General features: G+C 57.0%; 1 protein-coding gene across 11 annotated transcripts in view; it reads left to right on the top strand.

Annotated features, from left to right (window-relative positions):
* Positions 1–11,967, top strand: part of PPFIA4 (PTPRF interacting protein alpha 4) — a 65,346-nt gene extending 53,379 nt beyond the window's left edge. For 8 of the 11 annotated variants that reach the window (XM_063178102.1, XM_063178101.1, XM_063178104.1 and 5 more), the window contains 12 exons: positions 50–143; positions 365–446; positions 1,220–1,420; positions 3,845–3,907; positions 5,387–5,413; positions 6,291–6,466; positions 7,178–7,275; positions 7,898–8,073; positions 8,298–8,366; positions 8,955–9,132; positions 10,343–10,430; positions 10,840–11,967. In XM_063178102.1, the coding sequence (XP_063034172.1) occupies positions 50–143; positions 365–446; positions 1,220–1,420; positions 3,845–3,907; positions 5,387–5,413; positions 6,291–6,466; positions 7,178–7,275; positions 7,898–8,073; positions 8,298–8,366; positions 8,955–9,132; positions 10,343–10,401 (1,223 nt within the window). In that variant the 3' untranslated portion in view covers positions 10,402–10,430; positions 10,840–11,967. The remainder of the gene's footprint in view (positions 1–49; positions 144–364; positions 447–1,219; positions 1,421–3,844; positions 3,908–5,386; positions 5,414–6,290; positions 6,467–7,177; positions 7,276–7,897; positions 8,074–8,297; positions 8,367–8,954; positions 9,133–10,342; positions 10,431–10,839) is intronic. The other 3 variants (XM_063178109.1, XM_063178105.1, XM_063178099.1) reach the window with 2 other exon arrangements.
* The last annotated feature ends 188 nt before the right edge of the window (positions 11,968–12,155 follow it).

The raw sequence follows: 12,155 nt of genomic DNA, 5'->3' as shown, positions 1-12,155 counted from the left end.
CTGACCAGGGACATCACACTGACCTGAGGGTGTCTTGCTTGCCCAACAGTGCTGCTGACTGATGTGGAGGGGGGCATCCAGGACCCCCTGGGACTGGGCAAGCTGGGGGCTCAGGCTGAGAAGGATCGGCGCCTACGGAAGAAGTGAGTAAACTTCCTTCCCTGCCCCAGCAAAAAACTGATCTGCTGGGAAACCATGGCACAGGACTAGGAATTGCTGGGAAATCTCATCTTCACCCTCCCTTGGGCTTTGTTACTTCCTTCACAGCTTTGTATTCCTGCTGCTCGGAGCATGTTCCCTTCAGGGAACTCTCCCTTCCACACAAGTCCCCCAAAAATCACTCTTCTGCTTCTGTTCCTGCCAGGCATGAACTCCTGGAGGAGGCTCGGAGGAAAGGATTGCCCTTTGCCCACTGGGATGGCCCCACTGTTGTGTCCTGGCTGGAGGTGCGTGCCCATGGACTGTCCCCATGCTGTCCCCACAGGTCTGTGTGTGCCACCATGTCCCACCACGCTCGGTCCATGTGCACAGCTGGGGCCTGCAAATCCTGGGAGAGCAGAGGAGATCCCTGCATCCCTCCCAGGGCCTGTGGAATTGTGGTTTGAGTAGAGCTTTGGGTTTGAGCATAAGTCTGAGGAGGAGGGACTGAGGGAGCAGGGGGGTCAGCCTGGAAGAAGGAGGCTCAGGGGGGACCTTGTGGCTCTGCACAACTCCTGACAGGAGGGGACAGCCGGGGCGGGTCAGGCTCTGCTCCCAGGAACAGGGACAGAAGGAGAGCGAACAGCCTCAGGCTGTGCCAGGGGAGGTTCAGGTTGGATATTGGGAAAAAGGGCTTCAGTGAAAGGATGGTCGGGCCCTGGCACAGCTGCCCAGGGCAATGGTGGGGTCGCCATCCCTGGAAGTGTTTGAAAGATGTGTGGATGTGGCACCTGGGACATGGCTAAGTGGTGAATGTAACAGTGCTGGGGGAATGGTTGTAACTGTTCTCAGAGGGCTTTTCCAACCTTAATGATTTTGTGAAAAGCTCCGTGGGTGCTCTCTCCCTGTGCTGTGCCCATCAGGCACAGGGATGCTGGGCCTTCCACAAGCCACCTCTGCAAGGTACAACCAAGCCAAGAATCCCCACATGGGCGTTCAGCTTTGAATCTGGGCTCTAGAGAGGGTGGCCACGGGAGCCAGGGTGGCAGTGCCCGGCAGTCACTGCTATCCCTGTCCCCAGCTCTGGGTGGGGATGCCAGCCTGGTACGTGGCTGCGTGCCGGGCCAACGTCAAGAGCGGGGCCATCATGTCGGCCCTGTCGGACACCGAGATCCAGCGCGAGATCGGCATCAGCAACGCCCTGCACCGCCTCAAGCTGCGCCTGGCCATCCAGGAGATGGTGTCCCTGACCAGCCCCTCAGCGCCGCCCACGTCCCGCACAGTGAGTGCTGCCTGCCCTCCCTGGGTCACACAGCGAGATCCCTGCTCTTCTTACCCTCCCTGCCCTCCCTGGGCCACACAGCGAGATCCCTGCCCTCCCTGCTCACTCACACCTCCATGGGCCACAGAGTGTGCTCCCTGCCCTCCATGGGCCACACAGCCTGCTCCCTGTTCTCCATCGGCCACATAGTGAGTGCTCCCTGCCCTCCATGGGCCGCACAGTGAGATCCCTGCCCTTCTTACCCTCCCTGCCCTCCTTGGGCCGCACAGCCTGCTCCCTGCCCTCCCTGCTCGCTCCCACCTCCATGGGCCACACAGCGAGATCCCTGCCCTCCCTGCTCACTCACACCTCCATGGGCCGCAGAGTGTGCTCCCTGCCCTCCATGGGCTTCACAGCCTGCTCCCTGCCCTCCATGGGCCGCACAGTGAGATCTGCCCTTCTTACCCTCCCTGTCCTCCCTGGGCTGCACAGCGAGATCCCTGCCCTCCTTGGGCCACACAGCCTGCTCCCTGCCCTCCCCGCTCGCTCACACCTCCATGGGCCACGCAGCTGCTCCCTGCCCTCCTTGGGCCGCACAGCCCTCCCTGCCCTCCCGGCGTGTTGCTGTTTGTGTGTGGGTCCCTGGGGAGTCCCCAGGCCCCCCTGAGCTGTGTGTGTTCTCTGGTAGCAGGCAAGGAGATTCCATAGGGCTTCTGAGGGTGCTGATTAGGTGAGGGTTTATTGGGGGTCCCACCCTGCGAGCAGCAGGGTTTCTGAGGGAGAAGAGGGGAAGAGAGAGGGAGGGGAAAAGGGCCCAGAGAGAGCCTGGTCTGCCTCCCACAGCTTAACAGGGAGTTTCAAAGTGGGCACAGAATAAGCCTTGGGCCAATGGAATTACAGATCCATGACACTTCAGGGGAGGATCACAGACTTGGAATAAACCCTACATTTTCAAGGGGTGAGACAGAGCAAACCATTTAACTAAAATGCAACACCACACTTGCCCTCCTTTCCCTTGGGACCACTGTGGCAAACATGGCCATGGAGGGGTGATGTCCCCTTGTGGACTGGTCAAACCACTGGACGCTCATCCCCCAGCACAAATGGGGATTCCCAGCTGGAAGCATGAAGCTCTTTCCAGTTTCAAGGCTCCTGCCGCTCACACGGGGCTCTCAGCAGGAGGCCAATCCTGCAAAGAGCAGAACTCAAGGCCTGGCTGCCCTGGAGAGGCTAAAACTCCATCCAAAGAGCAGAAATCCAAACATTCCTGATGTTCAGGGCCAGCTTGGTTGCACAAGCCTCTTTCCCAAACATTTCGACACAAGACTTTTACATCTGAAATTCCTGGGGCAACTCAGAGCAACTGCAGATCCCTGCCTTTGATAGAATGTAGAGATTTTGTCTTTTGCTGGTGCCCAAAGGCCTTGAGGGGTTAATGATGGCCAAGTAATGCCAAGACACATCTGTAGACTTGCAGCTGGCAGAAGGAAGGCTGCTATGTCCCCCTCAGATGGCTGTGTCTGGGGTCACAACTGATGAGGATAGGCCTGCAGGCTCCCTGAACATCACATTGAAGTGGAAAGGGAGATGAATGAAGGTCCTTGTTCTGCTCTCTCTGTCTGCATGGAGAGGCCAGGGTCCCCTTGGGCATTGGGTGTCACCAGGTTGAGCTGCAAGGATGTGGGGTGTCCCCAGGACACAGCACATGGTGGTCTGATCCTCCACCAGCCTGAGCCAGGCTTGGTTCCAGCACAGCTGGTGCTGACAGAGGCTGGACATGAGCCCAGGTGTGCTCAGCTGGGCAGAAAGGCTGAGGGCACCTGGGCTGTCCCAGCACTGTGGTGGCAGCAGGCCCAGGGCAGTCCCTACCCCTGTGCTGGCACTGCTGGGGTCACACCTGGAATCCTGGGGGACTTCTGGGCACTTGATGACAACAGAGACCTGGAGGGGCTGGAGCATGTCCAGGGAAGGAACAGAGCCAGGGAAGGGGCTGCAGCACCAGGAGCAGCTGAGGAAACTGGAAAGGGGCTCAGCCTGGAGAAAAGGAGGCTCAGGGGGAACCTTGTGGCTCTGCACAGCTCCTGACAGGAGGAGACAGCTGGGGGGAGTTGGGCTCTGCTCCCTGGGAACAGGGACAGGAGGAGAGGGAATGGCCTCAAACTGTGCCAGGGGAGGTTCAGGTTGGATACTGGGGAAAATCTCTCCCTGAAGGGCTGATCAGGCCCTGGCACAACTGCCCAGGGCAATGGTGGAGTCAATCCCTGGAAGTGTTCGAAAGATGAGTGGATGTGGCACTTGAGGACATGGTTTAGTGCTGAGCACGGTGGTGGTGCTGGCTTGGGGGTTGGACTTGATGATATTTCAGCCTTAATAATTCCATGACTCCATGGTGGTTGTGAACTTCTGTGGTGGTTTGCCCTGACCCCTCTGCTCTCTTCCCTGCAGTCGTCTGGCAATGTCTGGGTCACCCATGAGGAGATGGAGAACATGGCAACTTCCACCAAGACGGTGAGGCTGGGCAGCCCCAGGGGGCTGGGGGAAGCCCCCAGGGTGTCAGGGTCCAAACAGCTCCAGGTGTGGCAACCCAGAGGGAAGGGGATCCCTCACATGTCAGCTCTTGGACAGCACCCTGCAGCTCTTTGGAAACCCTCTTTCAACCTTTTATGTCCCAGCAGTTTCTAAAAGCCCATCAGATTTTTTCCCTTGTGGATATCTCTGGGTTTCTGGAGCAGCCTGGCTGTTTGGGAGTTAAAGACAAAACCCAGGAGTGATCTCAAGACACATGAGATCCCCGAGCCTTTCTGCACCCAAGTCATGGTCTAATCCGCCAGTAACCCCAGCATACCCAAATATTGTCCCCACCATGTGTCCCTGCCACTGGCTGACAGCCTGGGGTCCCTTGCAGGGATGTGTCCATGCTCCCAAAAGCTCTGGCTCCTTTGGAGAGATGGAGCCACACTCCCTTCCCTGCAGCCTGATCACCCCCTGTCCGAGTCTCAGAGCAGGGCAGCATTTCAGACTTGGGTGGGAATTGTGTGTCCAAGGCCAGGCTGGCACTCCCTGGGTAGTGGGAGGTGTCCCTGCCCATGGCAGGGGTGGAATAGGATGAGCCCTTCCAATCCAGACAAGTTTGGGGTTCTCTGAAATACGCATTTTCTTGAAGCTTTTGTTGAGTAGCAGGGATGTGCCACTGTCCCTTGGCAGGTTTTGTGAGCTCTTTTCTGGGGAAAACCAACGTAAGTTGGCAATGGAGGAAATTGCTACAAAATCAGCAAATTGGCTTGGGCAACCCCCTGTGGGTCATGACAGATGTACTGAAGCTTAATTCTCTTTCTTCCCTCTGAACTGGGGGGACCTAAGAACTCCCTGTGTTTCCCAGGAAAGATGAACAAGCCCCAGGGTCAGTGCCTTCTCCAGCCCAAGCCTCATCCTATCTCCTCTTCTTTCTTCTCCTCCTTCTCCTTCTCCTTCTCCCCCTCCTCCTTCTCCCCCTCCTCTTTCTCCTTCTCCCCCTCCTCTTTCTCCTCCTCTTTCTCCTCCTCTTTCTCCTCCTCTTTCTCCTCCTCCTCCTCCTTCTCCTTCTCCTTCTCCTTCTCCTTCTCCTTCTCCTTCTCCTTCTCCTTCTCCTTCTCCTTCTCCTTCTCCTTCTCCTTCTCCTTCTCCTTCTCCTTCTCCTTCTCCTTCTCCTTCTCCTTCTCCTTCTCCTTCTCCTTCTCCTTCTCCTTCTCCTTCTCCTTCTCCTTCTCCTTCCCCTTCTTCATCCTGTATTCTTGCTTAGAGAAGGGGTGGGAACCAGGCCCAGCAGGGTCGGGGTGTCCCCATCACCCTGGGGACAAGGCTGAGGTCCCCAAGGCATAAGAGTGAGCCCTGTCCCCGTGTCCCTCTGTGCTGAGGGGTCTCTGTGCGTGGCAGGCCCTGTCCCTGCAGGGCCAGCAGGTACTGACTGCACTGTCCTTTCTGTTGTCATGCTGCGTGTGTCACTCTTAGGACACAGAGGAAGGCAGCTGGGCACAGGTGAGGTCCCTGGGTCACTCCTGTGCATGGGCGGTGCATGGGGTGTTTGGGGGGAGCTGGACATCCCAGGGGATGTGTGGGGCATTGATGTTCACCAAGGCCTTGGAGGCTTTACCTACACCCCATGGCTGCTCCTCTGGGCCATCTCTCAGGTACAGGATGTCCTCCTGGGCCCTACTCTGCTCCAGGCAGTGGCTTTTCCTGGGACCTCTGTGAGATCCAGAGCCTGTGTTAAGAACCCCCACCTGTGTGATCACCCTGCATGCAGGCAGGATTCGAGCTGCACACTTGCTTTTAACCTATTTTGTAGCCCAAAGCCCATACAGATGATTTTTATGAACCAAAAAGTTGGGAGGAAAGAGTCCTGCTTGGATCCATCTCTTCTGGTTTTATCCCTTTCAAATGTTTTACTTTCCTTCTGATGGATTTTAATTCATTTTTGGACCCAAAATCAGCTTGCAGTAGAAGTGAATGGGTGGGTTTTTTTCCCAAAACTGATTTTTTTTTGTTTGTTTTGAAGTCATAAAATAGAGATTCTTAAACTATAGATTCTTAAAAATGAGTTGGGAATGTACTGGAACCTGTTTCTCAGTTGTTTTGTCTTTCAATGAGTGTGCTTTTTCCAGAGGCAGCTGCTCATAAAGTCCAGTTATCCCTTGCCATTGTTTTTGGCTATGCTTTGCCTCCTGGGGGGACATGAGTAGGTCACAGTCCAGGGCCAACAGGGCTGTTCCCTCCTGCTCCCTCAGTATCACCCAGGGCTCACTCCTCTGGCCTGGCTCAGGACAGTGACCCTCCTGGGCTCTCACTGATCTGGGATTCTGCAGCTCCACCAAGCCCTGGGTTCTCCCCAGCTTCTCCATGTGCTTCTGTGCAGACCTTGGCCTATGGGGACATGAACCACGAGTGGATTGGGAACGAGTGGCTGCCCAGCCTGGGTCTGCCCCAGTACCGCAGCTACTTCATGGAATGCCTGGTGGACGCGCGCATGCTGGACCACCTCACCAAGAAGGACCTGAGGGTGCACCTGAAGATGGTGGACAGCTTCCACCGGTGAGTCCTGGCCCTCGGAGCTCCCCAGCGTGCCCATGGAGCAGAGGTCAGGGGGATTTGAGGGATTCTCCCCTGTCTTGGGCAGCCCTGGATGGCTCTTCCAGGCTGGACTCACCACCCTGAGCTGGGGCAGCTCTTAGGGGCAGAAGTTCTCCTTCACCTCACTACCTGCTGCAGAATTGCAGAGGACCCGGCCTTCCCCTGGCTGTGAAGCAAACCATGGGCAAAACTTCAGGTTCATCCCACCTGGTGCACCACTGCTGTCTGCCAGCAGCCCAGTGGGAGAAAGCTTGTGCCATCCAAGCCATGACTCCAGCACCAGGATCCAACCCTGCCATGAGGTTCCCACTGCCCACCCTGACCCATGGGCCTGCCAGGGTTACCTCCAGCCTCCCTTCAGCCTGGTGCAGCCCCCATGGGCTGGTTCCCCCTTCCCTCTCCAGCAACCACGTGTGAGCATTGTTTGGATCTGCTCTCAGGCAGCTGGGACGGGCTCAAACTGATGGAGTGGGGAATTGCCATGGAAGGGAGGGACATTCCCCCTTGTCCAGCTTTGGGTTCTGTCTGTCCTGACCCATCCCTGGCCTGAAGCATCCTTTGGGCATGTGGGAGCACACAGAGAGGGGGGTTCCTAGCCAGGTCCCTCCCAGCCAGGTGTCCTGGAGGGCTGGGTAACCCCTCGTGTCCCTTGTGTCCCCTCGTGTGTTGCAGCACCAGCCTCCAGTACGGCATCATGTGCCTCAAGAGGCTCAACTACGACCGCAAAGAGCTCGAGAGGAGGCGAGAGGAGACCCAGCATGAAATCAAAGGTCAGCACCCCCTGTGCTGTTCTGGAGGTTCCAGCTCCAGAACAGGACAGAAACCTCCCAGGAGATATCCAGGGCCAGTTTCTCTTTTATCTCTTATTTTTAACCCATTATTTCTGAGCCCCCAGTGCTGTTCTCCTGAGGCACCTTCCTGCTGCTCCAAGTGCCTTTATCAGCTGGCCCCAGGCAGGCATGAGGAGGGAGGAGGGGGAAACAAAGATGCAGCCTGAGCATCCCATGATCTTCTCTGCCCATTTCACTGCTCAGGACATCCCCAGCTTGCTCAGCCTCCCCTTCCTCGTCACTGTTGTGAGATTCCCTGTGCATCTGGCTGCTGCTTGGATTACATCTCATTATTGATAATGCCCCTAATTACATCAGCAGCCATGGGTTCTTAGGATTAATTTTCACAGTTGTTTTCTGCCTGTTATTTCAGCTTTGAGCTTGGTAAATTGAACTGAGCTGGTTTTGGCACTTGAGCTCCTGGTTTTGCTGCTGGCTTGGGAAGGAGAGTCCCAGGATCATCCTGGAGCAAAGAGAAAGGGCCTCAGGACATCCCCAGAGCTCCTCAGAGCCACGAGTGTGTTGTGAGGTGGCCCTGAGCCGTGCCCTTGCTGTCCTGCAGATGTGTTGGTGTGGACCAATGACCAGGTCATTCACTGGATCCAGTCCATCGGGCTGCGCGAGTACGGGAACAACCTGGTGGAGAGTGGTGTGCACGGGGCCCTGCTGGCTCTCGATGAAAACTTTGACCACAACAGCCTGGCCCTTGTGCTGCAGATCCCCACTCAGAACACCCAGGTAGGAGCAGCATCCTTGGGGGATTTTGGAGAAGAGTGGCCAGTGTGGGACATGGCTGTGGTGTGACCACACCTGTGTCACCAACCCAGCTTTGCCTTTTAAAGGAGAGCTCTCCTATGGCATGGGGGCTCTTTCTGTCACACTCAGGCTTTCCTAGAATGGAAGTTTGGGCTGGAAGCACATTCCCCATTGATGGGGGATCATAATTTGTTGGTTAATTGCAGGCTCGACAAGTGCTGGAGAGGGAGTTCAACAACCTGCTCGCCTTGGGCACGGACCGGAGGCTGGATGATGTGAGTGCCAAACCTCTCCATGTCCTGTGTGGCTGGGGAAGGACTTGGGGGTGTAGGTGGATGAGAAGCTCAGTGTGCCCCTGCCATGTGCTCTGGCATCCCAGAACCCCTCTGTGCTGGGCTGACCCCCAGGGGGGGCAGCAGGGCAGGGGGGATTCTGCCCTGGGCCCTGCTGAGGTGACACCCCACCTGCAGAGCTGCCCCAGCCGCAGGCTCCAATATCAGAAGGACATGGAGCTGCTGGGGTGAGTCCAGAGGAAGAGCTCTGAAGGCTGGAGCTCCTCTGCCATGAGTCCAGCAGCATCCCTTGGAGTCTTTACTGGGACTTCAGTGTTGATGTCTCCAAGGCATCTTTGCAGGCAGGATGCAAAGCCAATCTGTCCCTTCTCTGCAGGCTGCTGTAGAGAAGAGACAGATGAGCTGGAAAGGATAAAGCCAGTGCCATGGGATCCCAACAAGATGTCCTATATCCTTTGATCCCACACTTTTCTAGAGCTGGTCGCCAAGGACAGGCCTACCCTTGTTAGCTCCCAGGGCCAGGAGGTGCTGCTGGCACTGACCCCGGCCTGTCTCCGCTGTTCCCTGCAGGGCGATGACAAAACCTTCCGTCGGACGCCGTCCTGGCGCAAGCGCTTCCGCCCGCGGGACGTGCACAGCATCAACCTCCTGAGCGGCTCTGCCGAGACCCTCCCCGCCGGCTTCCGCGTCACCAGCCTCGTGCCACTGCCCCCTCCGGCTGCTCCCGCCAAGAAAATGCCCCCGGAAGGTCGGTCAGCCCTCTCACCCCTGCTCAGAGCATTGGGGAATGTGGGGAAGGATGTGCCACCAGGAAAGGAAAGGGGTGGGAGGAGGAGGAGGAGGAGAAGGGAGAGGGAGAGGGAGAGGGAGAGGGAGAGGGAGAGGGAGAGGGAGAGGGAGAGGGAGAGGGAGAGGGAGAGGGAGAGGGAGAGGGAGAGGGAGAGGGAGAGGGAGAGGGAGAGGGAGAGGGAGAGGGAGAGGGAGAGGGAGGGAGTGACTTGCTGGTCAACCAAGATGCTCAATCCATATGATCCTGGAGCAGTGGCCTGCTGGCAATGTTTTTCTGGAAGGATCACTTCAGACCTATGTGTGAGTTCTTGGTTATGAACTACAAGAACCAGTTAGGGGCTAGGATTGTGGCATATAGTGGGATATGTCACCCAGGGGCTGCCAGGATGCAGGAGTCCAGTCTGGGCCAGTTTTCTCCATTCTGGTTTTGGGAACCACCCCCAAAGGGAGATATTAACTGGTTCCATTTGCCTGAGCTCTCCCAGGGCTGGCAGGACCTGCTGGGACACCCTGCCTGCCCTGCCCGTGGTGCTGGCTGTCCTGTTTTATGTCCCAGGATCTGCCCCCAACAGACAACTCCTTTCTTCAAGGTGTCTTGGTACCTTCCAAAGCCATAGGTAGGCAGAAGCTCCAGCCAGGTCACTACAATTTGTCCCCTGGACCAGGCACCCTGGTCCCACTATCCCAAGGTAGCAGCTGCTCCCCACTGGAGCAAAGCTGGCTTCATCAGAATCAGAAATGAGGATGGGAATGAGAATTAAAAAGCTGTGTACTTACCTTTCAACTCCAAACCCCAGATTCAGCTCTTCTCCTGCCTCCAGTTTGGCTCAGAGGTCCCAGCTTTCCATCCAGCAGTTTGGGTCAAGCTTCTATTTGACCTTTTCTACCCCATCCATGGAAGCTTCAGTTCCCCTCTGGCTGAAGACAGTGAAACCTGGGACAGAATCCCACCCAGACAGGGAGCAGGGTGCTCACTGCCCAGGGCAGGGGCAATTTCCCAAATGTCCTGGAGCCTCAGGAGCATCAAGAGCCAAACGTGGCTCTTCCTCTGACACTCATCTTCACGTGGCTGCAGTGCACAGTTGCTGCTCAATAAACACAGGATTTGGGGATGTTGGGGGGCTAATTGGAGCAGTCACTAATTGCTTTGCTTTTTGGTTCCCTTCCAGTCAGTGCCTCCGGGTCCCCAAGGCTGGAGACCTCCACGGTCCGGACGTACTCGTGCTGAGGGTCAGCGAGATGGGAGCCAAGCCCTGGGTGAGTGCTGGGGACCAAGGGCAGAGCAGGAGCCCCAGCAGCACCCAGGCAGGGAGGGGGCTGCCCTCACCCGGGTTTGGCCATGGAGGACCAGGGAGAGCTCAGTGGTGGGGGAGCTGCTGCTGCCCCAGGCTCGCAGGGATGATGCAGGAGGGATGTTCAGTGTCCCACCACGTGCGGTTTGTCCACTCTTGGACAGACGGCTCCTCTGGGGACCCCAGGTGCCATTCCCAGTTGGGTGAGGGAAGGTTAGTCAAGCACTTCAGGGAGGCTCCTGCTGTGCCCTGGGCTGTGGTTGCCCGGTGCCAGGAGGATCCAATGCTGATTCCATCTGGGTTTGTTGGCCGGTGGGTGCACAGGTGGAGCTGAGCCAGCGTCCTCACGGGGCCTTTCCCGCTTTGCTCCTCAGCAAATCCCCATGTCTGTACGCCACGTGCTGGCTGCCTTCCAGGACAAGAGCCCAGCCTGTGCCTGTTCCTCGGCCCTGACCCACAGATTGTCACTGCTGTGGACCGACAACTTCTGTCCCTCCTGCTCATGCACCCCCTGCTTCCCCCGGCTCCCGTGGCTCCCACCATGGCCTGTCCCCCACTTCTCCTGCGCTGGCTGGGCCATGGGTGTGCTCCGGATGCTGTCCTGGCATGGTGCAATCTGGGGAGCAGCACAGACACCCCCAAAGTGTCTGCAATGTTTGGAAACCTCTCTCCTGCCTGGTTCATGTTGCCAATCTGCCACGGGCTGCGCTCACTCGAGCCCTGGGCATCGGGGATGCTGCTGCCCACAGGACTTGAAGCCAAGGAAGATTCAGGCTTGTGAAAATCCTCCCTCCAGGGTGGCTGGGCAAGGAGCTGCCCTTGGGGGGCCAGGGCAGTGCCAGGGCTGGTGCTGGGTGGGATGAAGGGGGCCCAGCGTGAGGCGAGGAGGGCGGTGTCTGCCCAGGGCTGGGTGGGCAAGGTGCTGATTTTGGTGCTGTCAGGTGCCCTGTTGGGGGGGCTGTGCCTGGGCCCACCCCACATGGCTCATGGGGACGGTGTCCAGCACCCACAGGAGAGGGGACCCTCCTTGGGTGCCCAGGGAGACAACAGGAGTCCCCTCCACCCCCGGGATGTGCCCACCCCTCCCCTCTGGGTGCAGAGGAGATGCTCTCCCCTCCTGCCTCCTGGCAGGGGTCAATCCAGGAGGCTCTTAACTCTTCCCATTTCTTCCATAGGGTAGGATCTCTTTGTCTCCTCATGCCACGTTTGCCTTGTGTGGCCCCTATTTCTGATGTGATATTTATTGATGGCTGGAATGACCTTATACTTATCATGTGCTGTCTGGAAGTGCAATATCTGAGAGACTCTACAGTCACAGCGTCTTTTCGGTGTATCATTTGCCTAATACAGTACTAAATATTTTTTTAATTTGAAGAGTCAGTGAGCCCTTTATATCGATGCCCTATTTCTTTCGTCATATTACTGGTACTGCATGGACTCCAAACCCTGGATCGGGTCAGGAAAGGATGTATGTGTGTTCCAATAAACAGGATTTTAAAACAGTGCTGGCTTTGAGCCTCCTTTGTAGAGCCCAAATTCAAAATATCATTAATCTCTAGCTCCCTCAAGATCTTTGGGGTCCTAGGCTGAACTCCAGTTAAACACCAGTGAAATCACTGGTCAGTGTAGGGCTAACTGAAGTGTGGCACATCCACTTCCCAACTGAGTGAATGTGCTGAGATCCAGCTGG

Source organism: Melospiza melodia, chromosome 28 (genome assembly GCF_035770615.1).
Source record: "Melospiza melodia melodia isolate bMelMel2 chromosome 28, bMelMel2.pri, whole genome shotgun sequence".
NCBI lineage: Eukaryota > Metazoa > Chordata > Aves > Passeriformes > Passerellidae > Melospiza > Melospiza melodia.
Note: the sequence above shows the minus strand (reverse complement) of the source record. Positions and strands in the feature narration are given on the sequence as shown.